This window comes from Oncorhynchus gorbuscha, linkage group LG17 (genome assembly GCF_021184085.1).
Source record: "Oncorhynchus gorbuscha isolate QuinsamMale2020 ecotype Even-year linkage group LG17, OgorEven_v1.0, whole genome shotgun sequence".
Lineage (NCBI taxonomy): Eukaryota > Metazoa > Chordata > Actinopteri > Salmoniformes > Salmonidae > Oncorhynchus > Oncorhynchus gorbuscha.
Window position 1 is genome coordinate 40,008,676 of NC_060189.1, and position 20,659 is coordinate 40,029,334.

The 20,659-nt window shown below is 47.6% G+C and overlaps 1 protein-coding gene across 1 annotated transcript in view; it reads right to left on the reverse strand.

The window, feature by feature from the left end:
• The window catches only part of LOC124001419 (isthmin-2-like), a 61,312-nt gene that overhangs the window by 23,168 nt on the left and 17,485 nt on the right, over window positions 1–20,659 (reverse strand). The window contains exon 2 of the mRNA XM_046308155.1: window positions 482–715. Within this exon, the coding sequence (XP_046164111.1) occupies window positions 482–715 (234 nt within the window). The remainder of the gene's footprint in view (window positions 1–481; window positions 716–20,659) is intronic.

A 20,659-nucleotide genomic window follows, 5' to 3' on the forward strand; every position in this document is an offset into this window, starting at 1 on the left:
CTTTCAGCATGACAATGCCCCTGTGCACAAAGCAAGGTCCATACTGAAATGATTTGTCGAAATCGGTGTGGAAGAACTTGACTGGCCTGCTCAGAGCCCTGAACTCAACCCCATCAAACACCTTTGGGATGAATTGGAATGCCAAATGTGAGTCAGGCCTAAATGAATCGCCCAACATCAGTGCCCAACCTCACTAAAGCTCTTGTGGCTGAATGGAAGCAAGTCCCCACAGCAATGTTCCAACATTTAGTGGAAGGCCATCCCAGAAGAGTGGAGGCCGTTATAGCAGCAAAGGGGGGGACCATCTTAATATTAATGCCCGTGATTTTAAAAATAGGTGTTTGATGGGCAGGTGTCCACATACATTTGGTCATGTAGTGTACTATATAATACATAGTGTAATATTTCATTATGTGTCCTCTCCTACCTGTACGTTAGGGTTGTGTAAACCTGCCTATTCATTAGGGTTGTGAAAACCTACCTGTATATTAGGGTTGTGAGATCCCAGGTCTGCGTTGGCCAGCTCAGGGAAGTTCCTGAGGTCCAGGATGAAGGGTTCTGGGTCCTCCTCTGGTTCTGGTTTGGGCAGAACCCCCTGGGACCAGCCACGGTGTCGGGGTCTCTGAGAGGATGGGTTGGATGATGCCAGGCTCTGGAGCTGGTTCTGCTGCTGGAGGTCCTCCAGAGTCTCACCCACATCGCCACCCGGGCTAGCCTGAGATATCACCAAAAGAAAAAAGAGATCAATTATTTCATTTTTTTCATGCATCATTTCATGCATACAGGTTGATAGTAGATGACAGATAATCCATCCATTGAGATGATCCCTGAGAGGAGGTATATCTTTAACAAGAGTCCTGATGCAGGCCCATGCACCAGCTTTGTCCTATTGTTGCAACACTATATTTTGGATCAGAACATTTTCTCAGAATGTTTTTAAAATGTTGTGAAATGTTCAGACAATAATCTTATAAATGTTGATACAAGATGACATTTCTGTGGCATTACAGAACATTCCACACGTAGTTAGATAAGACTGAATGAACATGCTGAAGACTGACTGAATGAAGATAACAACAAATGAGCTAATTCAATTTCACATCATGATGACCTAACCGGAGGTGTATACTATGAAGTAAGCTAGATCTACTCAGGCTTTTCTAAAGACAGCCAGCTTCAGTTAGCTTCATATTCAAGCTCAGGCTTCATCCATACTACGATGGCCATGGCTCACATGAACAGCATCCTCCCGGATACCCTAGACCCACTCCAATTCACATACCGCCCCAACAGATGCACAGATGACGCAATCTCAATCGCACTCCACACTGCCCTTTCCCACCTAGACAAAAGGAACACCTATGTGAGAATGCTGTTCATTGACTACAGCTCAGTGTTCAACACCATAGTGCCCACGAAGCTCATCATTAAGAACAGGGCTCCGGGCAGCCGAGCGGAAATGGAGGAAAACTCGCCTCCCTGCGGACCTGGCATCCTTTCACTCCCTCCTCTCTACATTTTCCTCTTCTGTCTCTGCTGCTAAAGCCACTTTCTACCACTCTAAATTCCAAGCATCTGCCTCTAACCCTAGGAAGCTCTTTGCCACCTTCTCCTCCCTCCTGAATCCTCCCCCCTCCTCCCTCTCTGCAGATGACTTCGTCAACCATTTTGAAAAGAAGGTCGACGACATCCGATCCTCGTTTGCTAAGTCAAACGACACCGCTGGTTCTGCTCACACTGCCCTACCCTGTGCTCTGACCTCTTTCTCCCCTCTCTCTCCAGATGAAATCTCGCGTCTTGTGACGGCCGCCCAACAACCTGCCCGCTTGACCCTATCCCCTCCTCTCTTCTCCAGACCATTTCCGGAGACCTTCTCCCTTACCTCACCTCGTTCATCAACTCATCCCTGACTGCTGGCTACGTCCCTTCCGTCTTCAAGAGAGCGAGAGTTGCACCCCTTCTGAAAAAACCTACACTCGATCCCTCCAATGTCAACAACTACAGACCAGTATCCCTTCTTTCTTTTCTCTCCAAAACTCTTGAACGTGCCGTCCTTGGCCAGCTCTCCCGCTATCTCTCTCAGAATGACCTTCTTGATCCAAATCAGTCAGGTTTCAAGACTAGTCATTCAACTGAGACTGCTCTTCTCTGTATCACGGAGGCGCTCCGCACTGCTAAAGCTAACTCTCTCTCCTCTGCTCTCATCCTTCTAGACCTATCGGCTGCCTTCGATACTGTGAACCATCAGATCCTCCTCTCCACCCTCTCCGAGTTGGGCATCTCCGGCGCGGCCCACGCTTGGATTGCGTCCTACCTGACAGGTCGCTCCTACCAGGTGGCGTGGCGAGAATCTGTCTCCTCACCACGCGCTCTCACCACTGGTGTCCCCCAGAACTCTGTTCTAGGCCCTCTCCTATTCTCGCTATACACCAAGTCACTTGGCTCTGTCATAACCTCACATGGTCTCTCCTATCATTGCTATGCAGACGACACACAATTAATCTTCTCCTTTCCCCCTTCTGATGACCAGGTGGCGAATCGCATCTCTGCATGTCTGGCAGACATATCAGTGTGGATGACGGATCACCACCTCAAGCTGAACCTCGGCAAGACGGAGCTGCTCTTCCTCCCGGGGAAGGACTGCCCGTTCCATGATCTCGCCATCACGGTTGACAACTCCATTGTGTCCTCCTCCCAGAGCGCTAAGAACCTTGGCGTGATCCTGGACAACACCCTGTCGTTCTCAACCAACATCAAGGCGGTGGCCCGTTCCCGTAGGTTCATGCTCTACAACATCCGCAGAGTACGACCCTGCCTCACACAGGAAGCGGCGCAGGTCCTAATCCAGGCACTTGTCATCTCCCGTCTGGATTACTGCAACTCGCTGTTGGCTGGGCTCCCTGCCTGTGCCATTAAACCCCTACAACTCATCCAGAACGCCGCAGCCCGTCTGGTGTTCAACCTTCCCAAGTTCTCTCACGTCACCCCGCTCCTCCGCTCTCTCCACTGGCTTCCAGTTGAAGTTCGCATCCGCTACAAGACCATGGTGCTTGCCTACGGAGCTGTGAGGGGAACGGCACCTCAGTACCTCCAGGCTCTGATCAGGCCCTACTCCCAAACAAGGGCACTGCGTTCATCCACCTCTGGCCTGCTCGCCTCCCTACCACTGAGGAAGTACAGTTCCCGCTCAGCCCAGTCAAAACTGTTCGCTGCTCTGGCCCCCCCAATGGTGGAACAAACTCCCTCACGACGCCAGGACAGCGGAGTCAATCACCACCTTCCGGAGACACCTGAAACCCCACCTCTTTAAGGAATTCCTAGGATAGGATAAAGTAATCCTTCTCACCCCCCCCCCCCCCCTTAAAATATTTAGATGCACTATTGTAAAGTGGCTGTTCCACTGGATGTCATAAGGTGAATGCACCAATTTGTAAGTCGCTCTGGATAAGAGCATCTGCTAAATGACTTAAATGTAAATGTAATTAAGCTAAGGACCCTGGGACTAAATACCTCCCTCTGCAACTGGATCCTGGACTTCCTGACGGGCCACCACCAGGTGGTAAGGGTAGGCAATAACTTGTCTGACACGCTGATCTTCAACACTGGGGCCCCTCAGGGGTGTGTACTTAGTCCCATCCTGTACTCCCTGTTCACCCACCACTGCATGGCCAAACACGACTCCAACACCAATATTAAGTTTGCTGATGATACTGATCACCGATAACGATGAGACAGCCTATAGGGAGGAGGTCAGAGAACTGGCCTCTCCCACAATGTGAGGAGCTGATCGTGGACTACAGAAAAAGGTGGGCCAAACAGGCCCCCATTAACATTGACGGGCTGTAGTGGAGCAGGTCTAGAGTTTCAAGATCCTTGGTGTCCACATCACCAACGAACTATCATGGTCCAAACCCACCAAGACAGTCGTGAAGAGGGCACGACAACACCTTTTCCCCCCTCAGGAGACTGAAAAGATTTGGCATGGGTCCCCAGATCCTCAAAAAATGTATACAGCTGCACCATCGAGAGCATGGTTGCATCACCGCCTGGTATGGCAACTTCTGGGCATCGGACTATAAGGCGCTACAGAGGGTAGTGCGTACGGCCCAGTACAACACTAGGGCCAAGCTTCCTGCCATCCAAGACCTATATAATAGGCGGTGTCAGAGGAAAGCCCATAAAATTGTTGGACACTCCCGTCACCCAAGTCATAGACAGTTTTCTCTGCAACCGCACGGCAAGCAGTACTGGAGCACCAAGTCTAGGACCAAAAAGGCTCCTTAGCAGCTTCTACCCCCAAGTCATAAGACTGCTGAACAACTAATCAAATGTCCACCGGACTATTTACATTGACCCCCCCATTTGTTTTGTACACTGCTGCTACTCACTGTTTATTATCTATGCATAATCACGTCACCCCTACCTACATGTACAAATTACCTCAACTAGCCTATACCCTCGCACACTGACTTGTATGTAGCCTCGTTATTGTTATTTTATTGTGTTACTTTTTATAATTTTTACTTTAGTTTATTTGGTAAATATTTTCTTGAACTGCAATGTTGGTTAAGGGCTTGTAAGTAAGCATTTCACGGTAAGGTCTACACTTGTATTCGGCGCAAGTGACAAATAAAGTTTGATTTGATATCACTTGTCCACCTGGCAGTAATTCTAGGCTTGTAACTGCGGGTGCATGTTGCACATGGCTAGTCGAACGCTGAACTCTTTATTGAAACCATGCTGAAACATCAATCCATGGGCGAATCAGTGCCACATTTTCATTTACCGGTATGTCCAAATCAAAATGAAAAAAAGTTATCTTGCCATTTCAGCAGGCTATTGTTTCAAATAAGCTTTTACAAGTGTTGTCTTCATGTTATTACTTATCATTAATGTCGTCTTTGTTGTGCTTTGGTGTGCTCATCAATGTATAAGCACCTTTTTTCCCACTTCTTTCGATAAAATAATTGTATTAAGTCATTGTATACACAAATTTTACTTTATGTGAAGTTTTAAATGCATTCTGTCATTGCTAAATGTGTAATGTGGTAGGTATTTTAACATGACTATTTTTAACACACAAAAAAACATTTGATTAATAAAATATTTAATCAGTCGTCCTCAAATGAAGGGGAAGGATGACGCAATCTTTATGAGGGAGGAAATCTGATTTCATTGTTCCTCAACTCCCAGCTCAGACAGCTTAGCCTTGCGTTAGCGTGCCTGGGAGCAAGTTAGTTCTGAAGGATTCATTCCCATAGAAATTAAACTGGCTAAAAGGTGAGTCACTTTCATGATACCGGTTATCCCGAGTTGAATTCAAAGTTGACCAAAGTTACCTCTGTAACTGCTCAAACCTGATTCCTAGTATAGGGCTCTGAGACAAAGCAAAACAAAACACTTAACTGTATGGATGTTTCTGCACCACGCACTTTAATAACCACAATGGGTTCCCGAGTGGCGCAGTTGTTTAATAAGGCACTGCATTTCAGTGCTAGAGGTGTCACTACAGACCCTGGTTCACTTCCAGGCTGTATCACAACCGGACGTGATTGGAAGTCCCATAGGACGATGCACAATTGTCCCAGTGTAAGAATGTGTTCTTAACTGACTTGCCGAGTTAAATAAATCAAATGGAAATAAGTATCTGACTTTATTGTGCTGTCATGTTTAAAATGTATGTACTGTTTATACAGTATGTATTATTCTTCATCAATCAGTCAATCAAAGTACATACAACTCAAGTCAAAGCTGTTTTACTCCACAAGGTATGTAGGTATCTGCTTTACAGAGAAGAGATTTAGTCAGTCTGTCAGTCTACATCACAGCTGGTTGGCGTTAGCAGTAATACCAAAATAATACCGTCTACAGGGATAGAGGTTCTGAGTGAAGCCTGGGATGGTACAAGCAGGTAGAATATCACACACACATACACATTCACACACGCACGAACGTGTGCACGCACACACACACAAATCTCCATCATCTGGTTCACTTTAGTATGTAGTCCGTGAGTCTGGGCCGAGAGAGAGGCCTCTTGAGTCAACAACATCAAACCCAGTCACTTGACACTGACTGTGCTTTGTCCGTCTGTCTAACCCATCTCTGTCTGTCTGTCTGTCTGTCTGTCTGTCTGTCTGTCTGTCTGTCTGTCTGTCTGTCTGTCTGTCTGTCTGTCTGTCTGTCTGTCTGTCTGTCTGTCTGTCTGTCTGTCTGTCTGTCTGTCTGTCTGTCTGTCTGTCTGTCTGTCTGTCTGTCTGTCTAATCCATCACTGTCTTCATGGTAGGATATCACACTGTACTGTTCTTATGGATATACAGTGGGTATCAGAAGTATTCACCCCCCTTGGATTTCTTCACATTTTGTTACATTACAAAGGGGTTTTGAAATAGATTTAATTGTGCTTTTTTGTGTCATTGATCTACACAAAAAAATCAACGCATTTTTACAAATGAAAAACAATTATAGTACATTTTAAAAATAAATAACAAAAATATAGTTGTTGCATAAGTATTCACCCCCTTTGATTCGGCAATCTTTAATAAGTTCAGGAGTGAAATATGTCTTAACAAATCAAATAATAATTTACATGCACTCTGTGTGAAATAATAGGGGTTTTTGAATGACTACCCCTTCCTCTGTCCCCAATACATACAGCATCTGTAAAGTCCCTCAGTCAAGCATTGAATTTCAAGCACAGATTCAATTACAAAGACCTGGGAGCTTTTCGAAAGGCTCATAAAAAGGGCAGAGATTGATAGATGGGCAACAATAACAAATCAGACATGGAATATCTATTTGAGCATGGTCAAGTTAATAATTATGCTGTGGATGACGTATTAAACCACCCAGACACATCAAAGATATAGTTTGATGATACATTCCAGTCCTGAACTGGAATGAAACAGGACTGGAATGAAACTGCTCAGAGATGTCACTCTGAGGATATAGGGGATTTTAAAACAGCTATGGAGTTCAATAGCTGTGATGGGAGGAAACTGAGGATGGATCGACAAACATTGTAATGACCTAAGTGAGAGAGTGAAAAGAAGAATACAAATATACCAAAACATGCATCCTGTATGCAACAAGGCACTAAAGTAATACTGCAAAAAAGCATGGCAAAGGAATACACTTTTTAGCCTCAATACAAAGCCTTGTGTTCCAACAAGTCACTGAGTAGTGGTGGCCGCATCTGTCACTGCTTGAAAATCTATGGCAAAGGCTTGCAAAGTTCTTAAGAGACTTACCCAAGAAGAGGCACAGCTGTCATCGCTGCCAAATGTGTTCCAAACATGTATTGACTCCGGGTTAATCAAATCTAATCTTATTTGCTTACTTACAAGCCTTAACCAACAACACAGTGTTAAGTAAAATAAGTGTCAAGAAAAAATAAGAAATAAAAGTAACAAATAATGAAATGGCAGCAATAAAATAACAGTAGTGAGGCTATACACAGGGGGTCCCGGTACAGAGTCAATGTGCGGGGACACAGGTTAGTAATTGAGGTAATATGTACATGTAGGTTGAGTTGAAGTGATATGCCTAGATAATTAACAGAGAGTAGCAGCAGAATAAAAGGGGGGACAAGGCAAATAGTCTGGGTAGCCATTTGATTAGATGTTCAGGAGTCTTATGTCTTGGGGGTAGAAGCTGTTAAGAAGCCTTTTGGACCTAGACTTGGTGCTCTGGTACTGTTTGATGAGCGGTAGCAGATAGAAAAGTCTATGACTAGGGTGGCTGGAGTCTTTGACAATATTTAGGGCCTTCCTCTGAAAGCTCGGCCCCAGTGATGTACTGGGCCGTACGCACTACCCTCTGAAGTGCCTTGCGGTCGGATTCCGAGCAGTTGCCATACCAGGCAGTGATGCAACCAGTCAGGATGCTCTCGATGGTGCAGCCGTAGAACCTTTTGAGGATCTGAGGACCCATGCCAAATCTTTTCAGTCTCTTGAGGGGGAATAGTCCACAATCATCTCCTTTCTTTTGATCACGTTGAGGGAGAAGCTGTTATCCTGGCACCACACGGCCAGGTCTCTGAACTAATCCCTATAGGCTGTCTCATCGTTGTCGGTGATCAGGCCTACCACTGTTGTGTAATCGGCAAACATAATGATAGTGTTGGAGTCTAACTATCATTCCATGCAGTCATGAGTGAACAGGGGCTGAAGGAGCTGAGCACGCACCCCTGAGGGGCCCCCGTTTTGAGGATCAGTGTGGCGGATGTGTTGTTACCTACCCTTACCACCTGGAGGCGGCCCGTCAGGAAGTCCAGGATCCAGTTGCAGAGGGAGGTGTTTCGTCCCAGGGTCCGTAGCTTAGTGTGATGAGCGTTGAGGGCACTACAATGTTGAACACTGAGCTGTAGTCAATGAATAGCATTCTCACATAGGTGTTCCTTTTGTCTAGATGGGAAAGGGCAGTGTGGAGTGCAATAAAGATTGCAACATCTGTGGATCTGTTTGGGCGGTGCGCAAATTGGAGTGGGTCTAGGATTTCTGGGATAATGGTGTGGATGTGAGCCATGAGCAGCATTTCAAAGCACTTCATGGCTACAGATGTGAGTGCTACGGTCTGTAGTCATTTAGGCAGGTTATCTTAGTGTTCTTGTGCACAGGGTCTATTGTGGTCTGCTTGAAACATGTTGGTATTACAGACTCAGACAGGGAGAGGTTGAAAATGTCAGTGAAGACACTTGCCAGTTGGTCAGCGCACGCCCGGGAGTACACGTCTTGGTAATCCATCTGGCTCTGTGGCCTTGTGAATGTTGACCTGTTTAAAGGTCTTACTCACATTGACTACGGAGAGCGTGATCACATAGTCATCCGGAACAGCTGATTCTCTCATGCATGTTTCAGTGTTACTTGCCTCGAAGCGAGCATAGAAGTAATTTAGCTAATCTGGTAGACTTGTGTCACTGGGCAGCTCGCGGTTGTGCAGTCTGTAATAGTCCTTAGTAGTCTGTAACAGTTTGCATGCTGTGCCACATCTGACGAGCGGCTGAATGGGTGTAGAATGATCTTAGTCCTGTATTGACGCTTTGCCTGTTTGATGGTTCGTCTGAGGGCATAGCGGGATTTTTTTATAAGCTTCCGGGTTAGAGTCCCACTCCTTGAAAGCGGCAGAGGTATGTACTGGTTGGGGTATGTACGTACAGTCACTGTGGGGACAACGTCATCAATGCACTTATTGATGAAGCCAGTGACTGATGTGGTGTACTCCTCAATCCCATCGGAGGAATCCCGGAACATATTCCAGTCTGTGCTAGCAAAACAGTCATGTAGCTTAGCATCTGCTTCATCTGACCACTTTTTTATTGACCGAGTCACTGGTGCTTCCTGCTTTAGTTTTAGTAAGCAGGAATCAGGCGGATAGAATTATGATCAAATTTGACAAATGGAGGGTGAGTGAGAGCTTTGTATGCCACTCTGTGTGTGGAGTAGAGGTGGTCTAGAGCTTGTTTCCCTATTTGCACATTTAACATGCTGGTAGAAATGTCTCCGACCACTACCTTGTATCCTTTTCCCTCTCGCTCTCATCCAACACTTCCCACACTGCCCCTACTCGGATGGTATCGCGCCGTCCCAACCTTCGCTCTCTCTCCCCCGCTACTCTCTCCTCTTCCATCCTATCATCTCTTCCCTCTGCTCAAACCTTCTCCAACCTATCTCCTGATTCTGCCTCCTCAACCCTCCTCTCCTCCCTTTCTGCATCCTTTGACTCTCTATGTCCCCTATCTTCCAGGCCGGCTCGGTCCTCCCCTCCCACTCCGTGGCATGACGACTCATTGCGAGCTCACAGAACAGGGCTCCGGGCAGCCGAGCGGAAATGGAGGAAAACTCGCCTCCCTGCGGACCTGGCATCCTTTCACTCCCTCCTCTCTACATTTTCCTCCTCTGTCTCTGCTGCTACAGCCACTTTCTACCACTCTAAATTCCAAGCATCTGCCTCTAACCCTAGGAAGCTCTTTGCCACCTTCTCCTCCCTCCTGAATCCTCCTCCCCCTCCCCCCACCTCCTCCCTCTCTGCAGATGACTTCGTCAACCATTTTGAAAAGAAGGTCGACGACATCCAATCCTCGTTTGCTAAGTCTAACGACACCGCTGGTTCTGCTCACACTGCCCTACTCTGTGCTCTGACCTCTTTCTCCCCTCTCTCTCCAGATGAAATCTCGCGTCTTGTGACGGCCGGCCGCCCAACAACCTGCCCGCTCGACCCTATCCCCTCCTCTCTTCTCCAGACCATTTCCGGAGACCTTCTCCCTTACCTCACCTCGCTCATCAACTCATCCCTGACCGCTGGCTACGTCCCTTCCGTCTTCAAGAGAGCGAGAGTTGCACCCCTTCTGAAAAAACCTACACTCGATCCCTCCAATGTCAACAACTACAGACCAGTATCCCTTCTTTCTTTTCTCTCCAAAACTCTTGAACGTGCCGTCCTTGGTCAGCTCTCCCGCTATCTCTCTCAGAATGACCTTCTTGATCCAAATCAGTCAGGTTTCAAGACTAGTCATTCAACTGAGACTGCTCTTCTCTGTATCACGGAGGCGCTCCGCACCGCTAAAGCTAACTCTCTCTCCTCTGCTCTCATCCTTCTAGACCTATCGGCTGCCTTCGATACTGTGAAACATCAGATCCTCCTCTCCACCCTCTCCGAGTTGGGCATCTCCGGCGCGGCCCACGCTTGGATTGCGTCCTACCTGACAGGTCGCTCCTACCAGGTGGCGTGGCGAGAATCTGTCTCCTCACCACGCGCTCTCACCACTGGTGTCCCCCAGGGCTCTGTTCTAGGCCCTCTCCTATTCTCGCTATACACCAAGTCACTTGGCTCTGTCATAACCTCACATGGTCTCTCCTATCATTGCTATGCAGACGACACACAATTAATCTTCTCCTTTCCCCCTTCTGATGACCAGGTGGCGAATCGCATCTCTGCATGTCTGGCAGACATATCAGTGTGGATGACGGATCACCACCTCAAGCTGAACTTCGGCAAGACGGAGCTGCTCTTCCTCCCGGGAAGGACTGCCCGTTCCATGATCTCGCCATCACGGTTGACAACTCCATTGTGTCCTCCTCCCAGAGCGCTAAGAACCTTGGCGTGATCCTGGACAACACCCTGTCGTTCTCAACTAACATCAAGGCGGTGGCCCGTTCCTGTAGGTTCATGCTCTACAACATCCGCAGAGTACGACCCTGCCTCACACAGGAAGCGGCGCAGGTCCTAATCCAGGCACTTGTCATCTCCCGTCTGGATTACTGCAACTCGCTGTTGGTTGGGCTCCCTGCCTGTGCCATTAAACCCCTACAACTCATCCAGAACGCCGCAGCCCGTCTAGTGTTCAACCTTCCCAAGTTCTCTCACGTCACCCCGCTCCTCCGCTCTCTCCACTGGCTTCCAGTTGAAGCTCGCATCCGCTACAAGACCATGGTGCTTGCCTACGGAGCTGTGAGGGGAACGGCACCTCAGTACCTCCAGGCTCTGATCAGGCCCTACACCCAAATAAGGGCACTGCGTTCATCCACCTCTGGCCTGCTCGCCTCCCTACCACTGAGGAAGTACAGTTCCCGCTCAGCCCAGTCAAAACTGTTCGCTGCTCTGGCCCCCCAATGGTGGAACAAACTCCCTCACGACGCCAGGACAGCGGAGTCAATCACCACCTTCCGGAGACACCTGAAACCCCACCTCTTTAAGGAATACCTAGGATAGGATAAAGTAATCCTTCTCACCCCCCCCTTAAAATATTTAGATGCACTATTGTAAAGTGGTTGTTCCACTGGATGTCATAAGGTGAATGCACCAATTTGTAAGTCGCTTTGGATAAGAGCGTCTGCTAAATGACTTAAATGTAAATGTAAATGTAAATGAGGTAAAATGGATTTAAGTTTCCCTGCATTAAAGTCCCAGGCCACTAGGAGCGACGCCTTTGGATGAGCGTCTTCCTGTTTGCTTATGGCCGTATACAGCTCATTGAGTGCGGTCTTAGTGCCAGCATCGGTTTGTGGTGGTAAATAGACAGCTACAAAGAATATAGATGAAAACTCTCTTGGTAAATAGTGTGGTCTACAGCTTATCATGAGATACTCTACCTTAGGCGAGCAAAACCTCGAAACTTCCTTAGATATCGTGCACCAACTGTTGTTTACTAACACACATAGACCACCACCCCTTGTCTTACCAGAGGCTGCTGTTCTATCCTGCCGCTACAGTGTATAACCTACCAGCTGTATGTCATTCATGTCGTCGCTCAGCCACAACTCGGTGAAACATAAGATATTACAAGCTTATATCAAGGTATATTCGTTGCTGTTTTAAAAAAATTTGGCTCAGAGCTGTGCTCAGCTCTGTGTTGTGCCTCTGATCAAAGCCTTCTATCCACTGATCATGTGTATCCTGTCTTGACTCACATCTCTGGCTGTGTCTCTAACACACGCAAAACAGATGTCCTCTCCCCAATCCCCTCCACAAACCACCCATACATGCATTCCACTTCCAACCTTCAGCTAGATTTCAGCATGACCAAAAACCAGAGTTCTGCAGCAGAGAAGGCCATTCATGGAACAGGTTCAGGTTGAGGCTTTACTTTAGCTGAGGTTGGGTGTTAAAACAAATGTATCCCAGTAGTCATAACAGAGGAGCCTGCCTATGAATGAGTCAAGAATGGAGTTGGATACCAGGAACGCAACATTCTGTGCCAGGAAGAATAACTATTAGTGGTGCATGAGTGGGTCTAGATTCACCAGGCACACGATACAATGAAAGGAAAGTTATTCCAGTCTTAACAACTTCCATCCAGATATATGACACAGAGAGAGGGAGAGAATGAGGGGAAGGGGGGATGGAGAAGACAAGATGAAAAAAGAGAAGATATTTTTTTACAGATCCATACATTAAACCTCATTACCAAGAGGCTACGCTACACTGTAGTCTATCCCCAGTACTCCTTTCTCTCTTGATAACATCATGACAGGTCGCATAAGCTATGTTTACACAGGCAGCCCTTATTGGCAAAAAATCTGATCTGGTCAAAAGGACAATTAGTGGCAACAAGATCAGAATTGGGTTGCCTGTGTAAACGCAGCCATAATGTATGACTGACTGATGGTCCCCTTCATAACTTCCGCCACTCTCTTTGGACCATTCACCTATCCCAGGTTGGAAGGAAACCGAAGAGCTAAGTTAGAGGCAAAACAAAATTGTCCTGCTCAACTGCACACGACAGAGCCATTGGGATGTGACTCTTCTAGCTCTCCTCCATATAAACATTAACATCACCAAAGCAACCTGTTCCACGGATAATAAAAAATATCTGTATTTCTCTCTGAGTGAAGGAGTGTAAATTGGGGAAAAGAGTTGGGAGAACAGAGCACAGGGTATTGATAGGGCTCTCTGAATTCATTGCTTTAACAAACAAACACTGACACACATAGTAAACAGAGCGAGAGAGAGAGAGAGAGGGAGCTCGACCAGAGAATTCTTGGAGATCCACAAGAGGCATGGAGAGTTGGCCAGGAGAAACATCCCCTGGAAACCAACGAAGACAATCACCAGAACAGAGACACACTCTGGGGTAGGGAGGCCAGTGTGTGTGTGTGTGTGTGTGTGTGTGTGTGTGTGTGTGTGTGTGTGTGTGTGTGTGTGTGTGTGTGTGTGTGTGTGTGTGTGTGTGTGTGTGTGTGTGTGTGTGTGTGTGTGTGTGTGTGTGTGTGTGTGTGTGTGTGTGTGTGTGTGTGTGTGTGTGTGTGTCTATGGCTGGACGCCTGCCCGGAATCTAGCAGAAACTCTGAGAAATCTCTCATTGTCGGACTTATTTGTTCTTCTTCTCTGGCACCACGTCGGCGTGTAACTATCTGATTTGGTTGGCATTCCCCGATAGTATCACTAGCATAGCCAAACGTGTTTTATCCTATCTCTTCAATAAAGCAGTCTTTGTGCATTCTCATTGCAGACACTCACTGTAGCTATGGGTAGCTCTGGAAAGATGGCTAACAAAGGCAGCTAGAGTCCAAAAATAACACCTTGAATTACCAAACAAACCCACAGCGGCCCAACAATAACATGTAGTGAAGCATGATACTTTACCAAACCACCGCTAGGGCTCTGCTGACCTAACGGTGTTCTAGAGAGATATGGTACCAAACCACCGCTAGTGCTCTGCTGACCTAATGGTGTTCTAGAGAGACATGGTCCCAAACCACCGCTAGTGTTCTGCTGACCTAACGGTGTTCTAGAGTGACACGGTACCAAACCACCGCTAGTGCTCTGCTGACCTAACGGTGTTCTAGAGAGACATCGTACCAAACCACCGCTAGTGCTCTGCTGACCTAACGGTGTTCTAGAGAGACATCGTACCAAACCACCGCTAGTGCTCTGCTGACCTAACGGTGTTCTAGAGAGACACGGTACCAAACCACCGCTAGTGATCTGCTGACCTAACGGTGTTCTAGAGAGACACCGTACCAAACCACCGCTAGTGCTCTGCTGACCTAACGGTGTTCTAGAGAGACACGGTACCAAACCACCGCTAGTGATCTGCTGACCTAACAGTGTTCTAGAGAGACACCGTACCAAACCACCGCTAGTGCTCTGCTGACCTAACGGTGTTCTAGAGGGACACCGTACCAAACCACCGCTAGTGCTCTGCTGACCTAACGGTGTTCTAGAGAGACACCGTACCAAACCACCGCTAGTGCTCTGCTGACCTAACGGTGTTCTAGAGAGACACGGTACCAAACCACCGCTAGTGCACTGCTGACCTAACGGTGTTCTAGAGAGACACGGTACCAAACCACCGCTAGTGCTCTGCTGACCTAACGGTGTTCTAGAGAGACACGGTACCAAACCACCGCTAGTGCTCTGCTGACCTAACGGTGTTCTAGAGAGATATGGTACCAAACCACCGCTAGTGCTCTGCTGACCTAACAGTGTTCTAGAGAGATATGGTACCAAACCACCGCTAGTGCTCTGCTGACCTAACGGTGTTCTAGAGAGATATGGTACCAAACCACTGCTAGTGCTCTGCTGACCTAACGGTGTTCTAGAGAGATATGGTACCAAACCACCGCTAGTGCTCTGCTGACCTAACAGTGTTCTAGAGAGATATGGTACCAAACCACCGCTAGTGCTCTGCTGACCTAACGGTGTTCTAGAGAGACATGGTACCAAACCACCGCTAGTGCTCTGCTGACCTAACAGTGTTCTAGAGAGATATGGTACCAAACCACCGCTAGTGCTCTGCTGACCTAACAGTGTTCTAGAGAGATATGGTACCAAACAGCCACTAATTGGAGTTCCATGACTGGAGAATGTACAGTGCCCTAAGGAACTAGAGTTGACTGTTAGACTGCAAGTCTTGCTGTTATGCTTCATATGAATCTTTCAGATCTATGTATGTGTATTCATGGAATGTGTGTGTGTGTGTGTGTGTGTGTGTGTGTGTGTGTGTGTGTGTGTGTGTGTGTGTGTGTGTGTGTGTGTGTGTGTGTGTGTGTGTGTGTGTGTGTGTGTGTGTGTGTGTGTGTGTGTGTGTGTGTGTGTGTGTGTGTGTATCACACACTGTGTGTGTATCACACACTGTGTGTTCTTTAGCTCACCACACACTAACGCAGTTCCGTTGAAGCGTTAGTTTACGTTTCTTCTTCATTAAAACCTGAAGCTGAGATTGCAGTGTGTACCAACCAGCATACGCAACCAGGCTCTAGTTTCATATCTGGATTATGTTATACAGTTTCAGTTTAACCTCAATTAGGGCGTCGGACAATTGAGAACTTTCCACTCCACAAGGTCACCCCCTGTCACCATATAGAACAGCAACTTGAACTTCTGTACGGGATAAAGAATTTGGCACTCTCCGTGAATGTGGCATGGGCATCAGCTCCCCTCTAAGAGGGGGAACTAGCCGATCATTCCAGGATTATTTGGTTTAACAAATAGCAGAGCCTCTCAACCCAATTCTACCCCTCATCCCTGTTGCTCAGCCTCCACACACACATGCACATGAAAGCATACACGCACATGAAAGCATACACACACACACACACACACACACACACACACACACACACACACACACACACACACACACACACACACACACACACACACACACACACACACACACACACACACACACACACACACACACACACACACACACACACACACAGACATATATACTGAGTATAAAAAAACATTAAGAACATCTGCTCTTTCCATGACATAGACTGACCAGGTGAATCCAGGTGAATGAACAGGTTAAAGAAAGATTTTTAAGCCTTGAGACCACTGAGACATGGATTTTGTATGTGTGCCATTCAGAAGGTGAATGGGCAAGACAAAATATTTAAGTGCCTTTGAACGTGGTATGGTAGTAGGTGCCAGGTGTGTGAAGAACTGCTGGATTTTTCACGCTCAACAGTTTCCTGTGTCTATGACGAATGGTCCACCACACAAAGGACATCCAGCCAACTTGTGACTACTGTACGAAGCATTGGTCCACATTGGCCAGCATTCCTTTGGAACACTTTCGACACCTTGTAGAAATGTTCATGCCCCGACAAATAGAAGCTGTTCTGAGGGCAAAAGGGGGGTGATACTTGATATTAGGAACGTGTTCCTAATATTTGGCATACTCAGTGTACAGGTACACATGCATGCTCACACATACACACATAAGAGAGTCACATCCAATACTGTTGCATACATTCCAGGCCAGAGTTAGGATAAGTAAGTAGTTGTTTGTGTGTAAAACAGGTGGTTCATGTTGCGTCCCTCAAACATTTAGCCTCGCCAGCTCCCTCTGAGCAATGTCAACCCAACCGCTCGTTCACTTTAATAAAGATATCCCAGATACCCCAGCATGTCACAGAGAGAGATGGAGGGGGAAGAGAGGGGAGAGAATGCAAAATCAGGATAGGGAGAGATTGTGTGAGAGAGGAAGTGAGTGTGAGAAAGCGAGTGAGAAAGAGCATGTTTTCACACTCCGCACAATTCCACCCTGCCATTGTTGCTTTCTAAACTGGCGCTGTGCTACTTTTCGCCAGATTGTCAAATTCTCCAGAACATTCTTTCACCTTCCAGGCAGCAAGCAAGGTATGTTCTGGCCCCCTGCCGGGCCAACGGTGAGAGAGACTTCCGCTGTATCTAGTGATCTATAGGCATCTTCTGTGAGGCTCAGTACATGGATGCCTGCATGGGGGAGTTCCACAGTTATACTGTTATAGAGCTTGGCCATCTAATCAAAAGTCTTCATCTTCCACAAGAAAACAGTGGACACATAAAATCAGTTTTATAAGAGAAACACGACCTTTGTGCAAAGGCGCTGTTTCCTTAATCAAGAGGTGCTGGTTGTCGTGAGATCATCTAGAGATGGTTTCCTGGACCCAGATCGCACCTATTCCTGTACTAAGATTCATGTTCAATGGAGAATGTTCATTGAAAGTGCTTTTTAGTTTAGGGTTCGGGACTGGGACCCAGGAAACTGCATGGCCCCTTGTGACTGAGCCATTAACCAAAACTCTCGAGTTAACAGACAAAGAGACAGATAGAATGAAGTCAGTGCTAGGGTGAAGGATATGGGGTTTCTGTGTTCTGGTAACACCCAATAAATCCAGAGGTAGAAATATAAGAGGACCAATGAAATCAGATTCCCTCCCTCTCGCAACGATTGCATCATCATCCACTTAATTTGATGAAAACGACTGATTCAATATTTTATTAAGCAAATATTTGTGCGTGTTCAAAATTAGAGCAATATCCACCGTCGTAGTATGGATGAAGCATGAGCTGCTGTTATGCAGGTGAATGAGGACCCAAAAGCGACTTGGCGAAAACAGAGTCTTTAATCCAGTTTAAGGAAATAGCAATACTCCTAGACAAATCGGAGCGGTAAATAAAGCATAAAAAACAATTCCACTCGTAATCACGAGAACTGACTGGAGACTCGATAATAAACTGCAGGTTGCCTTGGGAAGGCACTTGACCGTAGCAGACTCAGACACCTGCTCACCACGCAGCATCTGAGGGAAACACGACACGACAGGGCGATACAAAGACACAGCACGGTGAACAATATACAAGGATCCGACAGGACAGAAACGGAAAACAAGGGGAGAAATAGGGACTCTAATCAGGGGAAAAGATAGGGAACAGGTGTGGGAAGACTAAATGATTGATTAGGGGAATAGGAACAGCTGGGAGCAGGAACGGACCGATAGAGAGAAGAGAGAGAGGAGGGAGAGAGAAAAAGGGGAACGAACCTAAAAAAGACCAGCAGGGGAAAACGAACAGAAGGAAAAGCAAAATGACAAGACAATATAAGACAAAACATGACAGTACCCCCCACTCACCGAGCGCCTCCTGGCGCACTCGAGGAGGAATCCTGGCGGCAACGGAGGAAATCATCAATCAGTGAACGGTCCAGCACGTCCCGAGACGGAACCCAACTCCTCTCCTCAGGACCGTAACCCTCCCAATCCACTAAGTATTGGTGACCCCGTCCCCGAGAACGCATGTCCATGATCCTACGTACCTTGTAAATAGGTGCGCTCTCGACAAGGACGGGAGGGGGGAGGGAAGACGAACGGGGGTGCGAAGAAAGGGCTTGACACAGGAGACATGGAAGACAGGATGGACGCGACGAAGATGTCGCGGAAGAAGCAAGCAGTCGCACAGCGACAGGATTGACGACCTGGGAGACACGGAACGGACCAATGAACCGCGGAGTCAACTTACGAGAAGCTGTCGTAAGAGGAAGGTTGCGAGTGGAAAGCCACACTCTCTGGCCGCAACAATACCTTGGACTCTTAATCCTACGTTTATTGGCGGCTCTCACAGTCTGTGCCCTGTAACGGCAAAGTGCAGACCTCACCCTCCTCCAGGTGCGCTCACAACGTTGGACAAACGCTTGAGCGGAGGGAACGCTGGACTCGGCAAGCTGGGATGAGAACAGAGGAGGCTGGTAACCCAGACTACTCTGAAACGGAGATAACCCGGTAGCAGACGAAGGAAGCGAGTTGTGAGCGTATTCTGCCCAGGGGAGCTGTTCTGCCCAAGACGCAGGGTTTCTGAAAGAAAGGCTGCGTAGTATGCGACCAATCGTCTGATTGGCCCTCTCTGCTTGACCGTTAGACTGGGGATGAAACCCGGAAGAGAGACTGACGGACGCACCAATCAAACGACAGAACTCCCTCCAAAACTGTGACGTGAATTGCGGACCTCTGTCTGAAACGGCGTCTAACGGGAGGCCATGAATTCTGAACACATTCTCGATGATGATTTGTGCCGTCTCCTTAGCGGAAGGAAGTTTAGCGAGAGGAATGAAATGTGCCGCCTTAGAGAACCTATCGACAACCGTAAGAATCACAGTCTTCCCCGCAGACAAAGGCAGACCGGTAATGAAGTCTAGGGCGATGTGAGACCATGGTCGAGAAGGAATGGGGAGCGGTCTGAGACGACCGGCAGGAGGAGAGTTACCTGACTTAGTCTGCGCGCAGTCCGAACAAGCAGCCACGAAACGGCGCGTGTCACGCTCCTGAGTCGGCCACCAAAAGCGCTGGCGAATAGAAGCAAGAGTGCCTCGAACACCGGGATGACCAGCTAACTTGGCAGAGTGAGCCCACTGAAGAACAGCCAGACGAGTGGAAACAGGAACGAAAAGAAGGTTACTAGGACAAGCGCGCGGCGACGCAGTGTGCGTGAGTGCTTGCTTAACCTGTCTTTCAATTCCCCAGACTGTCAACCCGACAACACGCCCATAAGGAAGAATCCCCTCGGGATCAGTAGAAGCCACAGAAGAACTAAAAAGACGGGATAAGGCATCAGGCTTGGTGTTCTTGCTACCCGGACGGTAAGAAATCACAAACTCGAAACGAGCGAAAAATAACGCCCAACGAGCTTGACGAGCATTAAGTCGTTTGGCAGAACGGATGTACTCAAGGTTCTTATGGTCTGTCCAAACGACAAAAGGAACGGTCGCCCCCTCCAACCACTGTCGCCATTCGCCTAGGGCTAAGCGGATGGCGAGCAGTTCGCGATTACCCACATCATAGTTGCGTTCAGATGGCGACAGGCGATGAGAAAAATAAGCGCAAGGATGAACCTTATCGTCAGACTGGAAGCGCTGGGATAGAATGGCTCCCACGCCTACCTCTGAAGCGTCAACCTCGACAATGAATTGTCTAGTGACGTCAGGAGTAACGAGGATAGGAGCGAACGTAAAACGTTCTTTTAGAAGATCAAAAGCTCCCTGGGCGGAACCGGACCACTTAAAACACGTCTTGACAGAAGTAAGAGCTGTGAGAGGGGCAGCAACTTGACCGAAATTACGAATGAAACGCCGATAGAAATTAGCGAAACCTAGAAAGCGCTGCAACTCGACACGTGACCTTGGAACGGGCCACTCACTGACAGCTTGGACCTTAGCGGAATCCATCTGAATGCCTTCAGCGGAAATAACGGAACCGAGAAAAGTAACGGAGGAGACATGAAAAGAGCACTTCTCAGCCTTCACGTAGAGACAATTCTCTAAAAGGCGCTGGAGAACACGTCGAACGTGCTGAACATGAATCTCGAGTGACGGTGAAAAAATCAGGATATCGTCAAGGTAGACAAAAACAAAGATGTTCAGCATGTCTCTCAGAACATCATTAACTAATGCCT